The 17,891-nt window shown below is 43.8% G+C and overlaps 1 protein-coding gene across 2 annotated transcripts in view; it reads left to right on the top strand.

Annotated features, from left to right (window-relative positions):
• NADSYN1 (NAD synthetase 1) overlaps window positions 1-16,526 on the top strand; it is a 63,264-nt gene extending 46,738 nt beyond the window's left edge. For both annotated transcript variants that reach the window (XM_006141093.2, XM_027774440.1), the window contains 6 exons: window positions 52-158; window positions 2,626-2,757; window positions 3,601-3,670; window positions 13,172-13,300; window positions 13,910-14,086; window positions 16,284-16,526. In XM_006141093.2, coding sequence (XP_006141155.1) covers window positions 52-158; window positions 2,626-2,757; window positions 3,601-3,670; window positions 13,172-13,300; window positions 13,910-14,086; window positions 16,284-16,331 — 663 coding nt within the window. In that variant the 3' untranslated portion in view covers window positions 16,332-16,526. The remainder of the gene's footprint in view (window positions 1-51; window positions 159-2,625; window positions 2,758-3,600; window positions 3,671-13,171; window positions 13,301-13,909; window positions 14,087-16,283) is intronic.
• The last annotated feature ends 1,365 nt before the right edge of the window (window positions 16,527-17,891 follow it).

Genomic DNA, 17,891 nt, shown 5'->3' with positions numbered 1-17,891 from the left:
TCCTTATACCTCCCTTTCAGGATAACCCTTTGCCTCTCTCCTATTGACCAGGCTCGAATAAGGATGGTCCTCGCCTACCTGTTTGCTCAGCTGAGCCTCTGGTCTCGGGGTATCCGTGGTGGTCTTCTCGTGCTTGGATCCGCCAATGTGGATGAGAGGTGGGTGTGGCCAGGTTGGCTGGCTTTTAGAGTGTCTCAAGTCTCTGAGGGTGACATGCTGCAGGAGGCAGGATGGCTACAGTGTCTATCATCTGATTCTTGCAACATCTGTGAAGTGGTGTCCTCCCATGTCTCTCATGGCAAGATTGGTACCTACAGCAACGTTGTCTCTGAAATTTCCCGACTCAAGTATGCAGATTAGATCAGTAGTGTTTCCCTCTGTCTCCCACCCTCCTGCCACTCTCAAACAGTTTCATCTGGCCTGTGGTTCTTCGTTCACGCTGTGCCTGGAATCCATCTCCAACCCACATCTTTGAGATTGCTTTTTCCTTCAGGGCTGTTCTACCGTGTATGAGGTCATTTCTTTGCCTCTGGTTTTTACCTCTAAAACAGGTAGTTCATTTTTGAACTGCATTGAACTGCATTTTTGATATGCATTGAAGATACTCTCTTTCTTGTGTTGCTCCTTTGTTAAAAAAAGGAAGAAAAAAAATTTCGGACTCCCTATTGCTTTCCAGATGAAGTTCAAGCTGTCCTTCAAGCCTAGCTTATCTTTCAAGTGGAGGCTGGCAGAAATTCCTTTTCCCCCTTGGTTCCTCCATGTCTCTTAGGTGAGCCTTTGCTCCTCTTCGCCATTCTCTTTGTTGTTCTTAGTTGCTCTTTGTATTAGCAAAGGAATTTTAATATGTCGTCATTCTATTCATCTGGGAGTGGATCCTCCCATTTGTTTGTGCATCCGTCTGTCCACTGACCTGTTCATTCATCCATCTGTCCATCCATGCATTCATCCGTCTATCCATCCATGTTCCTACCATCTGTTTTTCCACCCATTCATCTGTTCATCTCTCCAACCATCCAGCCATCTATGCACCCATCATCTATTTGACCCCTTAAATCTCTCTATCCATCCGATTGTCTGTCCACCCATTTGTCCATCCACCTACGTGTCTGTTTACTTCTTCACTCACCCATCATTTGTTTGTCCGTCTGTCCATCCACCTATCCCTCTTTATTTTTTCTTTTTCCCTTTCTTCTATTCATCTGCACACACACTTGCCTGGTCCAGGCACACACACACACACACACACACCTGGTGTGTTTTTCCACCTGATGGGGCTGGGATTCAAACCACAGAAGGCCAGGTGGTATATGACTCCCTGTGCACTGCACTTCACCGCTATGCTATGGGGCCAGGTTTATCATTTCCTATCCTGTTGATTCTCTGTTGTTGTTTTGTTTTGTTGGTTTTTTTTTTTAAAAAAAAAAAAAACTTCTAATTTTTTTTTTTTTTAAGTTTTAAGAGTTGGGGGAGGTTGTTTTTGTTTTTGTTTTGCTATAGAGCACATGTGCTTGCCAAATAGAGACAGAGAGAGAGAAAGGAAAAGTGAGAAATCAGCCCCCCAGAGGGATGACCACACTGCAGTCCTCTCTTCTCTATTCTCCTCAGGATTTGGGGCACACACATGTACCTGGCCTGTTTTCAAGCTGCTGGTTCCAGTACTCAAACCATGAAGTCAGTCATGTGGGATCTAGCTACCTTAACCACCACACCAGCTGGCCCCTAAGTCAGTTTTTTAGTTGCTTCTAATTCCAATTCTAATTTAGTTGCATTTCTACTTGTTCACCCATCAAGTAGTTATTTATACCTATTATGTACCAGGTATTCTTCTTGGTGTTGTAAACAAAACAGAATAACGATCCCCATTTTACCGTGGTAGAAGGAAACAGATAACGCCAGTAACGTGTGTATCATGTGGAACGTCTACAGAGGAAACTGCAGCAGTGAGAGAGCTGGGAGTGTACAGTTGTGTGTAGGTTGGTCAGGGACGGCCTCACTGAGAAGCATTGTTTTAAACAGGCCTGCAGGAGGTGAGGGAGGGAAATACAGTTCAGGGAACAGCCTGGGCAAAGAACCTGAGGTAAAACCATGCAGGACTGTCTCTCTAAAAACACTGTTGGAGTGGGTTTAGGGAGAGCAAAGTGGTGGGGCCAGAGGTCTCAGAGAGAACTCTTTCCAGAAGCTTCACTTTGAAGGAAAGGAAAGACATAATTATAGCTGGAGAAAACAAGGATGAGTCAGAGTTGACAGGTAAGCAGAGGTGTCTCTGCAGAGATGGCCCTGCTGCTGTCCAAGCTAAGCACCCATGTGTCCCTAGGTCCCACCTCCTCTATCTTAGAACCTCTATCCCTCTCTTCACTGCCCTGGCCTCCCTCTCCCTTTCAGGTAGGCTAGTCCCAGCTGGATACTGAGTTTGCCCAAGTGTCTTCTCTGGCATCTCCAATCTCTGCTCTGTCATCTGCAGCCCCTTCTCCCTTTGCACCTGCATCAGCCATACCAGGCTTCTCTGAGACCCTCTAATTTGTCAAGCTTCTGGCTTCAGGAGTGAGTTCCTGGATGACCAGAGTAAGTGAAATGTACAACTCTCCAGATGTGCTCCCAGGAAACAAGTGCCCTCTCTCACTGCAGCCTCCTGGGCTACCTGACTAAGTATGACTGCTCCAGTGCAGACATCAACCCCATAGGCGGGATCAGCAAGACAGACCTGAGAGCCTTCGTCAGGTTCTGCACAGAGCACTTCCAGCTTCCTGCCCTGCAGGGGTGAGTATGCCCACCAGCTGTGGCACTGGCAACTAAGCCTGACAGGTGTCACTCCCACTCAGCTCAGCCACCCTTATCTCAACTTTCCTGCCTTCCATAACTCCCTATTGCCTGATGAAAATAACCCTGCCCTTCCCTAGATACTCGAGGTCCTATGGCCAGGTAACTCCGACTTTCTGTAGTTGCTTCCACAGTCCCCCAAGCTTTGCTAGATCTTGCAGCTATGAGCTCTCCCACTCCTTCACCACCCATCTCCCACCATCACCAGGCTTGCACAGGGAGGGGTATTTCGATGCAGATGCATAGCATAGTGCTTGGTGCTCTATCAGTGTTGAGTGAATTAATACCTCAGTTTTTCGAACCTCTGTCTGCACCATTCCCTGTACCAGGAATGTCCTTTCTTCTCTTGCTTATCCTCACTGGGGTGATTATGCCCCAAAGGGCACATTGGACAGTCTACAGATATTTTTAGTTGTCACATGAAGTATGCCACTGGCATCTAGTGGGTAGAGACCATAGTTTCTCCTAAATGTCTTGTGATATACAAAATGGTGTCTACGGCCAAGGATTACCCGTCCTTAAAAGTCAATGGTGCAGTGGAGAAACCCCTTGCTGTCTCCCCATGAAAGCCTTCCATCCTTCAGTTTATAGAGCTCCACTGATATCTACACCCCTGCCCAGAGGCTTTCTCCCTTTGTAAAACACAGTACCGTGACCCTTGGCTTGGCTTTGCTAATTGGTAGAGGTTACAGTGGCCAGTGTGCTTGGGATAGTTGGTCTGGGGTCTTTCTTCTAAAGCTCACCAGTGCCTTAGCAGCTGACCTCTGTATGTCTTGGCTATAGCATCCTGTCAGCACCGGCCACTGCTGAGCTGGAGCCCTTGACCGATGGACAGGTGTCCCAGACCGATGAGGTAATGGCAGTGGTTCTTTATCTTGGTTCTTTTGCTCCTTCTTCATGTTTCTGCATGTCAGTGCTGGGTTCCTTCCTCCTTTCTGCCCCAAGGAGCTATGCTTTATTACTGGATTCTGGCTTGGGAGCCTGGGGTTCAGCATTAGTCACATTGCTGACCTTTGACACTTGAATTCAGCTTTCTTGTGGCTGGCCTTGGGAAGAGGGGTGATAGGTGGGTGGGGAGGGAGAGAAAGATTGGTGAGCTGAGGAATACAGTTCCCTCATAGGTGGGAGAGTAGTTATTCCATGTGTTTTAGAGCAAGCTCGGAGAAGAATGCTCTTGACTCTTCCATTTCACACTGTTCTATAATGATTGGCAGGCTGTGAAAGGTCTGTGACCCTCCAGCCTCCTTTGGTCACGAAAACATATACCTATATTTTCCTTCAAGTGTTTTATATATAGCATTAGCTCTTACATTTAGGTCTATGAACTGGTTGAATTAATTTTTGTGTATGGTGTGAGGTAGGGGTCTAACTTAATTCTTTTACATGTGAATACCCAAATGTCTTAGCACTATTTGTTGAAAAGACTGTTCTTTCTCCCATTGAATTACTGTGACCACCTTGCCCTAAATGTAGTCTTTATTTATGGACCTTCTATTCTGTTCCATTGATCTCTGTTTATCTTTGTGCCAGAACCACAATATCTTGATTGCTATAAGTTTTTAATGAATTTTGAAATCAGGAACTGTGATTCTTCTAGCTTTGTGGAGTTTTTGTTTGTTTGTTTGTTTGTTTTTTTAAGATAGTTTTGGTTACTTGGATCTCTTGGATTTCAATTTGAATTTCCATGTGAATTTTGACAACAGCTTGTCATCTGATGCAAAAAAGAAAACAGCTTGGATTTTGACAGAGATTACATTGAGCCTATAGATCAATTTGGAAGTTATTTGCCATCTTAATAAAATTAAGTCTTTTGACCCATGAACATGGGATATTTTCTCATTTATTTAACTCCTTTTTTTTTTTTAAGAGAGATTTTTGCTATAGGGCATGTGCAGTTGCCAGAGAGATAGAAAGCAAGAAATCATCCCCCAGGGGAGGATGGTCATCCCACAGTCCCCTCTCCTTCATTCTCCTCTTGGGATTTTGGGCACACATGTACACGTGCCCAGTGTGAGTTTTAAGCCTCTAGGTCCAGACTCAAACCATGGTTGACCACAAAGGAGTCCAGCAACGCAGCCATTAATGCCATTTGATGGTCCTTTAACTCCTTTTAATATCAATAGTTTCTAGTTTTCGCAGTCTGAGTTTTCACTTCTTTAGTTAGATTTATTTCAAAGTATTTCTGTTAAAATGTGCATGTACACATGTGAGAAAGAGAGAAAGAAAGGTAGGTATCCTTGTCAGGGTCTTGTCATGCCACAGTCTCCTCTCCTCAATCTTCTCACTCCTGAGGATTCTGCCCACATGTGCCTAGCATGTTCTTAAGTCAACCTGGGCATCCAGACTTGTACTTTGTGGCTTCCAGCTTTTTAAAAGTTTATTTAGGTATTTTTTGAGAAAGTGATAGAGATAGGTACTCCCAACAGGGTCTTCATGCCATGATCCACATCCACTCCCAGTCTTTATTTTTTTTAATATTTATTTATTTAATTGTGTTGGTTATTATTATTTTAATTTGACCAAAGAAAGAGAGACAGGGAATGTGAGAAAGCAAGCTACTAGGTCCGGGACTCAAACCACGATTGGCCATGTGGGAATCCAGCACACCAACTGCCATGCTGCCTGCTGGCCCCAGAAAGTGAGAAGTCACCACCAGGAGTGGCCACGCCACAGTCTCTTCTCCTTTGTTCTCCTCCTGGGATTTTGGACACACACATACACATGCACCTGATGTGAATTTCAAATTGCCAGATCTAGGACTTACCTGTGGTAGGTAATGTGGCAGTCCAACGCCATATCCACCACACCACCTGCTAACCCCTCCACTCCCAGTCTTAATCAGCCTAGATCATGATCATGTCTACCCAGCATGCTCAGGGAGGTTCCAGGATGTGAATTCAGGGCCTTTCCCTGTTCATCCTGTTGTGTTATCATTGCACCATTGTCTGGCCCAGTGTTAATAGCTTTTTAATGGATTTCTTAAAATTTTCAGTTTCTAGGATTATGTCATCTGCAAATAGAGATGATTTTATCTTTTTCTTTCTAGTCTGGGTGCCTCTTGTTTCATTTTCTTGCCTAGTGCTTATGACTGGAATCTCTAGTACAGCCTTGAATTGAAGTAGTGAGAGTAGATTTCATTTCTCATTCCTGGTCTTGGAAGGAAATTTACAGTCTTTCCCAATTAAGCATGATATTAGTTATGGGGTTTTCATGGAGACCCTTTACAATATTGACAAAAATTCCTTTCTATTCCTAGCTTTGTGTTGTTTTTATCATTAAACTGATTTTATTATGAAAGTATCTTGAAAGATGCTTTTTTGTTTTATTTCCTTTTGTGAACATAACTGTCATTTATAATCTTCAAACATTATTGCTTTTTCATAGTTTGATAAAGCATTCATGAAATAATCTGTAGACTAGTTTAATGGACAAATAATATTTTTCAGCAGATAAGACTGTCCTAAAAACATTTTTTCCCTCATACCTACCATCCACCACCCACTCTACCAACCACTTTGCCCCCTTACCGGTCTCTCGCATTCATACCCATCCTCTCCACCATCACATCTTTAGCTCTCTCAACCTCTGCCATAAAGTGCAGATAATCGGTGCAAATGAGTGGGGATATACAGTGTGTATCTTTCAAAGTCTGGCTCACTTCGTTCAATATCAAGTCTTTATAGTCATCCATTTTAAGTAAAACAATAGGATCTCATTTTTTCTTATAGCTGTGTAATATTCCGTTATATATATGTGGCCCAGTTTTTCAACCCAGTCATCAGTTTTTGGACACTTAGGTTGGTTCCATGTTTTATCAGTTGTGAATAATGCTTCAATAAACATGGATGTACAAGTGTTTTTCCAATTGTTTTCCTATCCTTTGGGTAGATACCAAGGAGTATTTTATTCCTTTATATAAAGATGCTATTTTTATAATTTATAGTTGCTAAACCAACCCTGTAATCCTGGGATAAATCCTTCTTGGTTATAGTGTTTCATTTTGTATGTTGCTGGATTTGTTTGTTAGTGCTCTGTTGAGGGTTTCTGTGTCTATTCACAAGGGGTACTGGTCTGCGTAGACATCTCGTGATATCTTTGATATCAGGGAAAGCCGCCCTGAGAGAGTTAGGAAGTATTCGCTCCTCTTCCTTTTTTGTAAGGGTTTGTAGAGAACTGGTGTTAATTTTTCTATAAATTTTTTTGTAGGACTCATGGGAAACCATCTAACCTGGGCTTTTCTTTGCGAGAAGTATCTTCATTAATCTAATCTCCTCTTAGGGACCTATTCATATTTCCTCCTGTGTCAGTTTGTATCTATCTGTACTGCAGTTCTCAGAGAAACAGAACCAGTTATCTATCTATCTATCTATCTATCTATCTATCATATATATATATATATATATATATCTATGAGAGAGAGATACATGCATACATGGGGATTTATTAGGGAAATTAACTACATGATTATGGAGGCTGAGAAATTCCATATGCCATCTGCATACTAGTGAACCAGGAACCAAGAACCAAGAACCAAGAATTATCCTTCCAGAACCAAGCTGAAAGGATGCCTTACAAGTCCAAAGGCCTCAGAACCAAGGGGGTAGATGGTAGAATTCTCAGTCCATGGCTAAAGGCCTGAGAATCTGAGGAGCGACTGGTATAAGTCCTAGAGTCCAAAGGCTGGAGAATCTGGAGTTCTGATGTCAAAGGACAGGAATAGATGGTTGTCTTAACTCCAGAAGAGAAAACATACATGCCTTTCCTCTGCCTTTGTTCTATCTAGACCTTGGCCAATTGCATGGTGCTTACCTACACTGAGTGATGGGAAATCTTCTTTACTTAGTCTACTGATTCAAATGCCAGTCTCTTCCAGAAATTCCTTCATTATCTACCCAGAGATAATGCTTTACCAGCTTTCTGGGCAGCCCGTAATCTAGTCAGGTTGATAGTCAAAATCAACCACCACAGTGTCTTTTTAGGAATATGTGCATTTCATCTAAGTTATCTCATTTGTTGCTGTTCATGGTATTCCTTTATGATTCTTTTTATTTCTGTAAGGTTGCTAGGATATCTTCTCTCTCTCTTTTTAAGTTATAAGGGTGTATGCAGTTGCTGGACAGAGACAGAAAGAGAGAGGAGAGGGAAGGTGAGAAATCTGCCCCAGGGTCAATGGCCATGCTGCAGTCCCTTTTCCTCCATTCTCCTCTCAGGAGTTTGGGCACATGTGCACACGTGCCTGGCATGTTTTTCAAGCCACCAGGTTTGGGACTCAAACCATACAATTGACCATGTGAGATCCAGCTACTTTAACCTCCATACCATTTGCTGGCCTGTCTTCTCATTCATGACTGAATTTAGTTATTTTCTCTCTTATATTGCTCAGTCAAACTAAAGGCTTATAACTTTTGATCTTTTCAAAGAACCACTTTTAGTAGTTTTGCAGACTTACTGTATTGTTTTTCTTTTCCCCATTTTATTAATTTTCCTCTAATCTCTATTTTCTAGGTTTAGTTTAGATTTAGTTTGCTTTTCTTTTCCTGGTGTCTTAACATGGAAGGTTATGTTGTTGATTTTATGTGGGTGTTTATAGCTCTGTATTTCCCTCTTGACACTGTTTTCATTGCATCACTGTGTTTCAGTATGTCATGTCTTCGTTTTCATTCATCACCAGGTATTTTCTGATTCCTCATGTAATTTTTTTCCCTTGGTCCATTATATATTTATGAATATGATGTTTAACTTTCATATATATGTGAACTTGCAAAATTTCTTTCCATTATTAAATTTCTAATTTTAATCCTATTGTGATTAGAAAACACTATGATTTTAGTGTTTTTTAAATTTTTTTATTTGTTTATTTTGCATACTTTCACTGAACATCGCCACAGCATACCAAATGTGATTTTCCACCCAGAATACACTGTAAAGTGGCTTAATCATACATGTTATCAACAAATACATTTCCATTTCTTGTTTCTTATGTGTATGTATTTTCCCCCTATTTCTCATCCCCTGCCCTTTCCCATCTTCCTCCCACTCAGTCTCTGGTATCTGCAATTGTTTTCCATTCCTTTATTCTTTCCCACATTGTATTGATTCACAAAATATCTTAATTCATCTAAATATTTTCAATAGTAAGTTCAGCTGATATATACATATCTGTGAACAAAAGTTGACTTTAGGCACAAAACTCTGTGGGTAGAATTAATATATTAAAAAATGCCACATAGTTGAGGCTATATAGCTTACTGTGGTTACTAAATAGGTATTTTTAAATACATTTTTTAATTTTAAGAAAGGCAGTTTTAGCTTTAATAAATCAAAATCAAAAAATGTTAAGAGAACTTTGCTTAATACTTAAAGCCAGGAAACAGATTAGGATTCTGTTCGAATAGTAGGTACATGGACCTGTCCACAACTTGAGAAGACAAAACTCCTTAACACTGGAAAACAAAGCATAGAAGGTCAGTAATGTTTTAGTCAAAAGTCATAAAATTCTATTTCGCCAGTTCATACTCATATAGTTTATCTTCTGTTGTGGTTCAATCTTTCCATGTAAATTCTGGAAGATAACGTTCAACTCTGGACTTGTCCCTACCATTAAGCTGGCCATTTTCTTAGCTGTTTTAGAACTCTTACTTCTGTGTGTCTGACTTTAGTTTTCCTGGGATAGCACACTCTACAGAAATTCTTGGAGAGCTGGTCTGGTGTTGGTCAATTCTTTCAGGTTTTGTTTATCTGAGAATGTTCTTGTCTTCTCCTCCCATATGAAGGATAACCTTGCCAAATATAGTATTCGTGGTTGAAATTGTTTTTCACTCAACCCTTTGAATATATTTTCTCATTCTTTCCTTTCTTACATTGTTGCCAATGAGAGGTCTTCTGTTAGCCTGATGGGATATCCTTCGTAGGTAACGTTTCTCTCTTGCCGGTCTGAGTATCTTGTCTTTGTCTGTGGTTTTGGTCATTCTGGCTATAATATATGTTGGATAAGATCTTCTTGGGTTGATCCTATTTGGGGTCCTTTGTATTTCTTGGGTCTGGATATTTGAATGCCTCTCTAGATTTGGGAAGTTTTCTTCCAGGATTTCATGGAATAGATTGTCAATGCCCTTATGAGTCTCTTCACTTTCTGGGATACCAATTATCTGGATATTTGGACGTTTAATGGTATCTAGTATTTCTTGTGTATTATTCTCATTTTGGGGGGCCATTTTCTCAGTCTTCATGGTGGGTTTTATTAGTCCAGCAATCCTGTCTTCTACGTCTGAGATTCAATTTTCTGTATGATCTAGTCTGCTTTTAATACTTTCTTTTTTCTTTCTTTTCCTTTTTTTTTTTTTTGAGAGATTTTCTCTATAGGGCGCGTGCGCTCACCAGACAAACAGAGAGAGACATAGAGACAGAAAGCGAGAAATCACCCCCCAGGGAGGATGGTCACGCCACAATCCCTTCTCCTCCATTCTCCTCTTGGGATCTTGGGCACGCACGCACACACTCTCAGCGTGAGTTTTAAGCCAATGGGTCCGGGACATGAACCGCGGTCGACTACGTGGGAGTCCAGCGACATAGCCATTACACTAACTGCTGGTTCCCTGCTTTTAATACTTTCAAAGGAGGTTTCGACTTCCTGTATTATAGCCTTCATCTCCAACAGTTCCATTTGATTCTTTTTTATGGTGTGTATTTCCTCTTTCAGCTCTTGCAAGAACTTCCTCACCTCCTGGAACTCATTGATTTTTTCTTCTGGTGTTCATTGTCTCTCTTCTCTTCCATCTCTGTTAGTTTTGTCACTATGAGTACTCTGAATTCTTTATCAGATATTTCCATGAGTTCCATTATACTGTCTGTGGATGAAGAGGCATTATTCTTTTCCCTTGAGGGTGAGGTATTTTCTTGGTTTCTCGTATTTCTTTTGCCCCGGCGGTGATTTCTAGTCATCTGATGGCTTATTCGTTTCTTCCTAATTTCTAGATTAATCTGAGCAATCAAAGGTGCACAGAAGGATGTAGTCTGAAAACTCTTTGCCATTGTACTTTTCTCCCTTTGTGTCACAGATTCAGTGGGTGTTGAAAAATATGAGGACCCAAACAGTATTCAGGTTTTGATGACCTTTCACTTAGACTTGTCTAGATGCTCAGTGGGTAGAGGCTGAGCAGCAAAGTGATGAAGTAAAAGAAAAAGGATAAAAAAAAAAAAAAAAAAACAGAGAAAAAGAGAAAGAAAAAAAAGAGAGAAAAACGGAAAAAGCCAGCAAACAAACAAACTATTTATTTGTTAATTTTAATAAACAAAAAGTGAAAACATCTTCATTGCTCTCATGGCGGACTCAGTCTTCTTCTGGCCTGCCCTTTCTGTTTGCCTAAACGGGAGGTGGGGAGGGGAGAGGATTATTACCAAGATAAAGGAGGATTTCAGAGCCAAGAAAAAACTTTATCTTAAAAAAATTTTTAAATGAAAAGAGAGACACAGAGAAGACAGAAAGAGACAGAGAGAAGGGTACAGGGGCTCTACCAGAGTAAATTCTCAGCAGAACTTCTTCATTGCCTTATCACTGAAATCACTAGATCTCTGCTCTCAGCTCTCATGGCGGACTCGTTCTTCTTCTGGCCTGTCCTCTCTGTTTGCTAGGGTAAATTCTCAGCAGAACATCTTCATTGCCTTATCACGGAAATCACTGTGATTTCAGTGTTGCAAAGTGTTTTGAGGCTCCTTTTATGGCCCAGCACATGACTGGTCCTGGAGAATATTCCATGTGCACTTGAAAGGAATGTGTACTCTGCCATTGTAGAGTGGAGTGTTCTGTAGCTGTCTGCTGGGTCTCTTTGGTTTGTAGTGTCGCAGGTCTTCTGTTTCCTTTTTTATTTTTTTTATTTTTGTCTAGTTACTCTATCATTATTAAAAATGGGGTATTTAAGTCTCCAGCCATTATTGTTGAATTAAAGGTTACACTTGAAAATAATCACTTCGTGCAGAAGAAACCAGAAAAGTCACTTCTTGTGCCAGAACCTCTTAAGTGCTGGGGACTCTGTGGTGAACAAGATGATGTGGCCATTGCTCTTAAATGTTGAATATCCTCTGGGAGGCACAGATAAGAGGGAGGACCCATGATGGCCCCAGGTGACTGTGAGTGCTGCCAGCAGACTCAGACTGGAAGACGTGATGGAGAGAGATGGCAGGTGGTGTAGTGTTCCTTAGATAGGTAGGAGGACAGGCTCCTCAAGGAGGTGTCATTGGAGCTGAGGCCTGAGGGAAGACTAGGGTGGGTAAAACCAAGTGTGTGATGGGAGCTTGAGGCAGAGGCCACGTCACAGAGGTTTCCATAGGCCTGGTTGGAGGTGAAGGCCACTGCTCTGTGAATCCTGAAATGCCAACTCTGTCCCTCTGAGCTGAATCCTGAAATGCCAACTCTGTCCTTCTGATAACAGCTCTGAAGTGTTAGGAGTTGGCAAAAATTGTATCCAGGAGTGAAAAATGGAACGTCCTTGTGTAAGCCTCAGTGTGAAGTCAACTCTTTAAAGCTGCATTGGAAGCATTTGTGGCTGGGCATAATGAGGCCAGTGGCATCCTGTGGCCTCTAATGCAGCCCGGATGTTTGTGAGCCATTTCTTCTCTGAGTCCTCCACTCTTAAAGGGTCCTAAGGGGTAAGGGACAGGATCAATCTGCTTGGCGTACCACACCTTGTATGGAATCGTCTCTGCACTCGTCACCAGTGCCCACCGTAACAAGTGATCCCAAAGTGGGGGCTTTAAACAACAGGAATTCAGCCTCTCAGTCTGAAGGGCAGAAGTCTAAGATCAAAATGTCGCAGGACCACACTCCCTTTAAAGGCTCTAAGGAAGACTTCTTCCTGCTTCTTCCAGCTTCTAGAGATTCTAGGTGTCCCTGGACTTGTGGCCACATCACTCCAGTCTCTGCCTCCATGGTCACATGGCTTTCTCTTTTCCCCTGTGTCTCCTCTTCTGTCTCCTTTCAGGATACTTTTCATTGGAGTTAGGGCCTACCCCAAGTCCAGCTATACCATCTTGAGGTCTTCAACTTAATCAAACCCACAAACACTCTTTTTTCTAAATAAGTCATAGTCATAGAAACTAGGGCCGAGGAGCATATATTCCGGGGTACCATAGTGCTCACCATTGTGGTCCTCATGACAGGACATCTAACTGTCATTTTCCCCAGATGTCACTTTCTTGCTGCTGGCCAGCCTTGGGGAAGTAAGGCATCTGCTCCTGGCTCTTTGGGGGAGTCTCACCTCCCCCAGGTCTCTGGTTTCTATCTCCAAGAGAAGCGTTAAGCCCCCTCTCCTGGCTCTGCCTTGCAATGACGCTGTGGAATGGATTTTGCCCTCCACAGGATGACATGGGGATGACGTACGCAGAGCTCTCAGTCTTCGGGAGGCTTAGGAAGATCGCCAAGACGGGCCCCTACAGTATGTTCTGCAGACTCCTCAACATGTGGAAAGACATCTGTACCCCAAGTCAGGTGAGGCCTCACAGAGGGAAGCCAGCCACCTTTGCAATGGTCAGTTCAGCTTGTCAGAGCAAGTAATACTGTGTGACCCCAAAATAGTAAAACCGAACTGAACACAGTAATACTTTGTAGTCCTCATTTTTCACCAGCTCTGGTCTTGTGTTTGCCCCACTTAAACCCGACTGAGGCCGAACCACATCTGGGTAAACATGACACAGTACAAACCTCTCCCCTTTTTAAGGGCAGAATGTGAAGTTTGTGGTCAGAACATTATTGCCTTTATGTTATGACTGGTAAGTCATGAGTCTTGTTAGGGCTGATGCCCATGCACAGGGTGTCCCATAGAACCACTTTGAAGCTTCATGAAATACATCTTCATGAGACCACCTCAGATCTCCTGGCACAAAACACTGGGGCATTGGAGTTAGGAAATCTACACCTTTATAGTTCAACCAGCCTGCCTGGCCTGAGCCCTGGCATTTTCCACTCCTGTCATTGGGGATGGTCACCTGCTGGGTGTAACCCTTTAGCCACTTGCTTGCATGGTCCGGTGTAAGAATTCCAGCCTCTGGTCTTTCTGGCTTTGCTAACATGAGGTCCTGTGCATTGCGTGCCTACCAGGTGGCAGACAAAGTCAAGCGATTTTTCTCCAAGTATTCCATGAACAGACACAAGATGACCACGCTCACGCCCGCTTATCACGCTGAGAACTACAGCCCCGATGACAACAGATTTGATCTGCGACCATTTCTGTATAACACTCACTGGCCTTGGCAGTTTCGGTGCATAGAAAAGCAGGTAAATCAAGCAAAAAAAAATGTTTTTCTCTTAACTAGTTCTAGAGGAAATACTAGCTGCTTTTCATCAAGGATTGAAGAGCTTTTTTGTATACATGGTGGCATCTTCTTAATTTTTTTTCTTATTTCTACAAAGGGTCAGTATAATTAAAGTTTTAATTTATGTTTTTTAAATGGACAAAAATATAGCATTGATGATGTATAACATGAGATATTGAAATACATTGCAAAATGACTAGATCAAGCTATCTGACATACACATTACCTCACATAATAATTATCTGTGGTCTGCATATTTAAAATCCATTCTAGGGACCAGCAGATGGCATAATGGTTATGTTGCTGGACTTCCACAGCTGACCGTGGTTCGAATCCTGGACCTGGCAGCTTCAGGCTCATCCTGGGCACATGTGCATGCATGCCTGAGATCCTGACAGGAGAATGGAGGAGAGGGGCGTGGCCATCCCTCCCAGGGGCTGAATTCTCGCTTTCTGTCCCTCTTTCTCTCTGTCTCTCCGGTGAACACATATGCCCTATAAGAACATTCTCTCTAAAAAAGAAAAAATTAAATAAAGTGCACTCTATGGCTTTTGTCAAAAAGACAAAAAAATAAACCATGTGAGGATGTGGAGAAAGGGAAACATTTTTACATTATAGGCGGGAATATAAATTAATACAGCCATTCTGGAAAACAGTATGGAGGTTCTTCAAAAAAGGAAAATAGAACAGTGTGGCCCAGCAATCCCACTGCCAGGTGTCTATATCCAAAGGAAGGAGAATCAGGATGTCGTGGTGATCTTTGCGCTCCCGTGTTTATCACAGGACTGTTCACAGTGGTCAGAGTATTGAATCAACCTAAATGTCTGTAAACCCCTTCCTTGCACAAGCAACAATCTGATGAGAGGAAAAGGATAGCCAATTAGTTAACATAGTACCACATCGAAAAACAATCAATTGTGGGGCAGGCCTATGGCCTAGTAATTAAGGGAGCCAAAGTCCACCCAGCCAACTGTAGTTTGACTCCTGGTCCCAGTGGCTTGAAAAACACTCTGGGTGTGTGTGCATTTGTACCCCAGATCTTGACTGGCTGGAGAAATGGAGGAGAAGGGATTGCAGTATGGCTATGCCCCATTGAGAAATGCTTTCTCTCTCTCCCTCTTTCTGACTCTCTTGGGCTAATGCACAAGCCCTCTGGCAATAATAACAACAAAAGTTCGACTGTGGAAAGTATTGTGTTTAGCTAGAGAATGCGAGGGACTGGAAGAAGGCTGCTTTGTATCTGGGGGTTGGCAAAGTCATCTCCAAGGGGTGATGTTTAAACAAGGTTAGAGCCAACGCGTATGTTGTAGTGGGCCCTATCAAGGTTGATTTGCTCCCAAGGTGACATTAGGTGATGTCTGCACATGTTTTTGACTGTCACAACTAGGATGGGGACTGGGCTACTGGCATCTGGTGGGCACAGTCAGGGAGGCCACCGAACAGCCCGCAATACACAGGATGACCCGCCTCCCGCAGAGGATTACCCAGCCCCACATGTAGCGATACCAAAGTTGAGGATGCCACTGTTTGTGGCTGGTCAATTCTTGGGGCTTCTTGGTTACACAGATACTGTGCCTGGCTGATTTCGGTGGAAAAGACCTTAGCAGAGGAACTTAGAGGACTGAGGGAGAGCAGTGAGAAATAGAAAGCCAAGGCAGCTGGGACCCTCAGCATAGGAAGCCACTGCCTTGTGTCCCTGCTGTCACAGGATGGAGCCCACGCTTGACACATTGCCATGGTTGCTAGCCTGCCCCAGCATCTCTGCCTCCCACTGGCAGTAGACCACCCAGGGCACAGAGGGAGCTGTTCCCAGCTATCCTGAGACATGCTCAGCAATGAAGCCCCCAGACCAGGAGGGGGTTTGGGTGCTGAGCAGCCAAAGAGCTGTTTCTATATATGTAGGCATATTAGAACCACACATAGGCAAAGGCAGACAACACCTATAACCATGTTGTCCAAGGTGACCACATGTGTAGAGACACATCCTTGCAGACTTTTCCAGCACACGCATCCAACACTCCATCACACTGTTGCAGCACGTACGTGCTGTTTGGTAACTCGCTTCCATTCCAAGCGCTTTCGGTGTAGGTCAGCATATTCTAGAAGCACCATAGTTAGTCTGCACCAGGCCGTGTGCTTTCATAGACTTCTCTTTGTAGGTTCTACGGCTCGAGAGTGGAGAACAGGACCTGGATGGGGTAGACTGACATCAGTTCCTGCCAGGGACCCTCTCTCCTTGGGGATCTCCAGCATTCTGCCGGCATTCTGGTAACCAAGGTTGGAGCCTCGCCACTCCTGCCTGGAGAGGCATGGCACGTCTGACAAGTTTGAGGGAGAAGGCTCTTTTTATTCTAGCCTTTTAAAAAGAGGCTGAAATAAAGTGAATGTGCTTTATTTATTAATTTACTTATTCAGCATTTGAACCCTTCTCACCAAGCGCGTGCTTTCTACGCCTTGCTTTGGCATGGTTTGACAGGAAGCTGTCGGGTTAGGAGGCCTCATCGTCTCCAGACTGCATCTTCAGAGCAGGAACAACTATGGTGGTTTCCAGGCTGGGAGGGCTGTCATGAGCAGAAAGTGGAGGGGAGACTTCCCATCCTGCCCCATCCTTCCTGTCCTGGGTTCGGTTCCGAGCAAATGATCCCTACAGATCTTCCTTGCTAGGAGTCTGGGACAGGCTTCCTTATTCCTGTCCTGTGGGGAAACGGCCTTGTCTGACCAAGGAATCAGGTGTGGAGCTGGGCCCAGGGCTTTGTAAATCCCCCTTTCTCTGCCTGGTTCATGGTTCCTTGTGGGATTCGCAACAGTATCTGGGAGCCCGAGGCTATTTATGAAATGGGACTATTTATGGAATAGCCCAAGGCTATTTATAGAATTCCTCCTTCCTCCTCAGAGTTCCCATAGATCATGAACTCCATCTGGAGCTGAAGCCCAAGAGTCTTGGCCTCCTAGCCCTACAGGGTGAACCTGAAATAAGAACAAGTCCACAGACCTAGGGAGGAGTGCTGTTGGTTTGGGGCCTGAGCTGTCTGCTGGCTGCCAGCCTCTGAGTCCCCTCCGTTAGTCCCTCCCCTCACCCAACCATGAAACCTGTCCACCCTCCATTAGCCCTGTAGCCAACAGTCCAGCTGCTCCAGAGACTCACCCAGAGCCCTGGGAAATTTTTCTAGAAAAAGAACAGAGGCACTGGGTAGGAGATTCTGTAAGGACCCCCTCCCCATGTACAACCCATCTTCCTGCTTTCCAGCTCTGTAGCTCTGCATGCTGGCCTGTCTTCCTCTGTCCTGGCGTTCCTCACTGCCTCTGTCCCCTGCCACCAGGGAAACCTTCAAAATGTGATGTGCCAGGATGGCCCTTTTCAGTTCCCAGCATTCCCGATGCATTGTCACTGGGAGAGACACCACACCAGGGGTGGGGGCATTGCCCAACACCCTTGCCAGCATCCTCAGCTCATCTTGGTCTCATTATCTCTGGGCTGACAGCAAGATTAGGTGGGGTGATCTGAGAAAGAGGGGGGACTCTCAACGGCATAAGGGCAGGATTGTGCAATCATCATCAACGTCCTTGCCTGAAGAAATCCGTTCTCCACACTGCATTGTGGAAATGCTCCTGTCCAATAGCCCTGAAGGGATAGGGTTAGCTGAGTCTTGGCAGGACAGGGGAACACAGCAGATGCTGGGGGAAATAGCAGACAGTTGAGATCCGATGGTGATTGGCTGGCTAACCCTAGCAGTTTGGTGATGGGTCTTGTCTTCATCTGCATTCCT

This window comes from Tupaia chinensis, unplaced genomic scaffold (genome assembly GCF_000334495.1).
Source record: "Tupaia chinensis unplaced genomic scaffold, TupChi_1.0 Scaffold000047_1, whole genome shotgun sequence".
NCBI classification, from domain to species: domain Eukaryota; kingdom Metazoa; phylum Chordata; class Mammalia; order Scandentia; family Tupaiidae; genus Tupaia; species Tupaia belangeri.
Note: the sequence above shows the minus strand (reverse complement) of the source record. Positions and strands in the feature narration are given on the sequence as shown.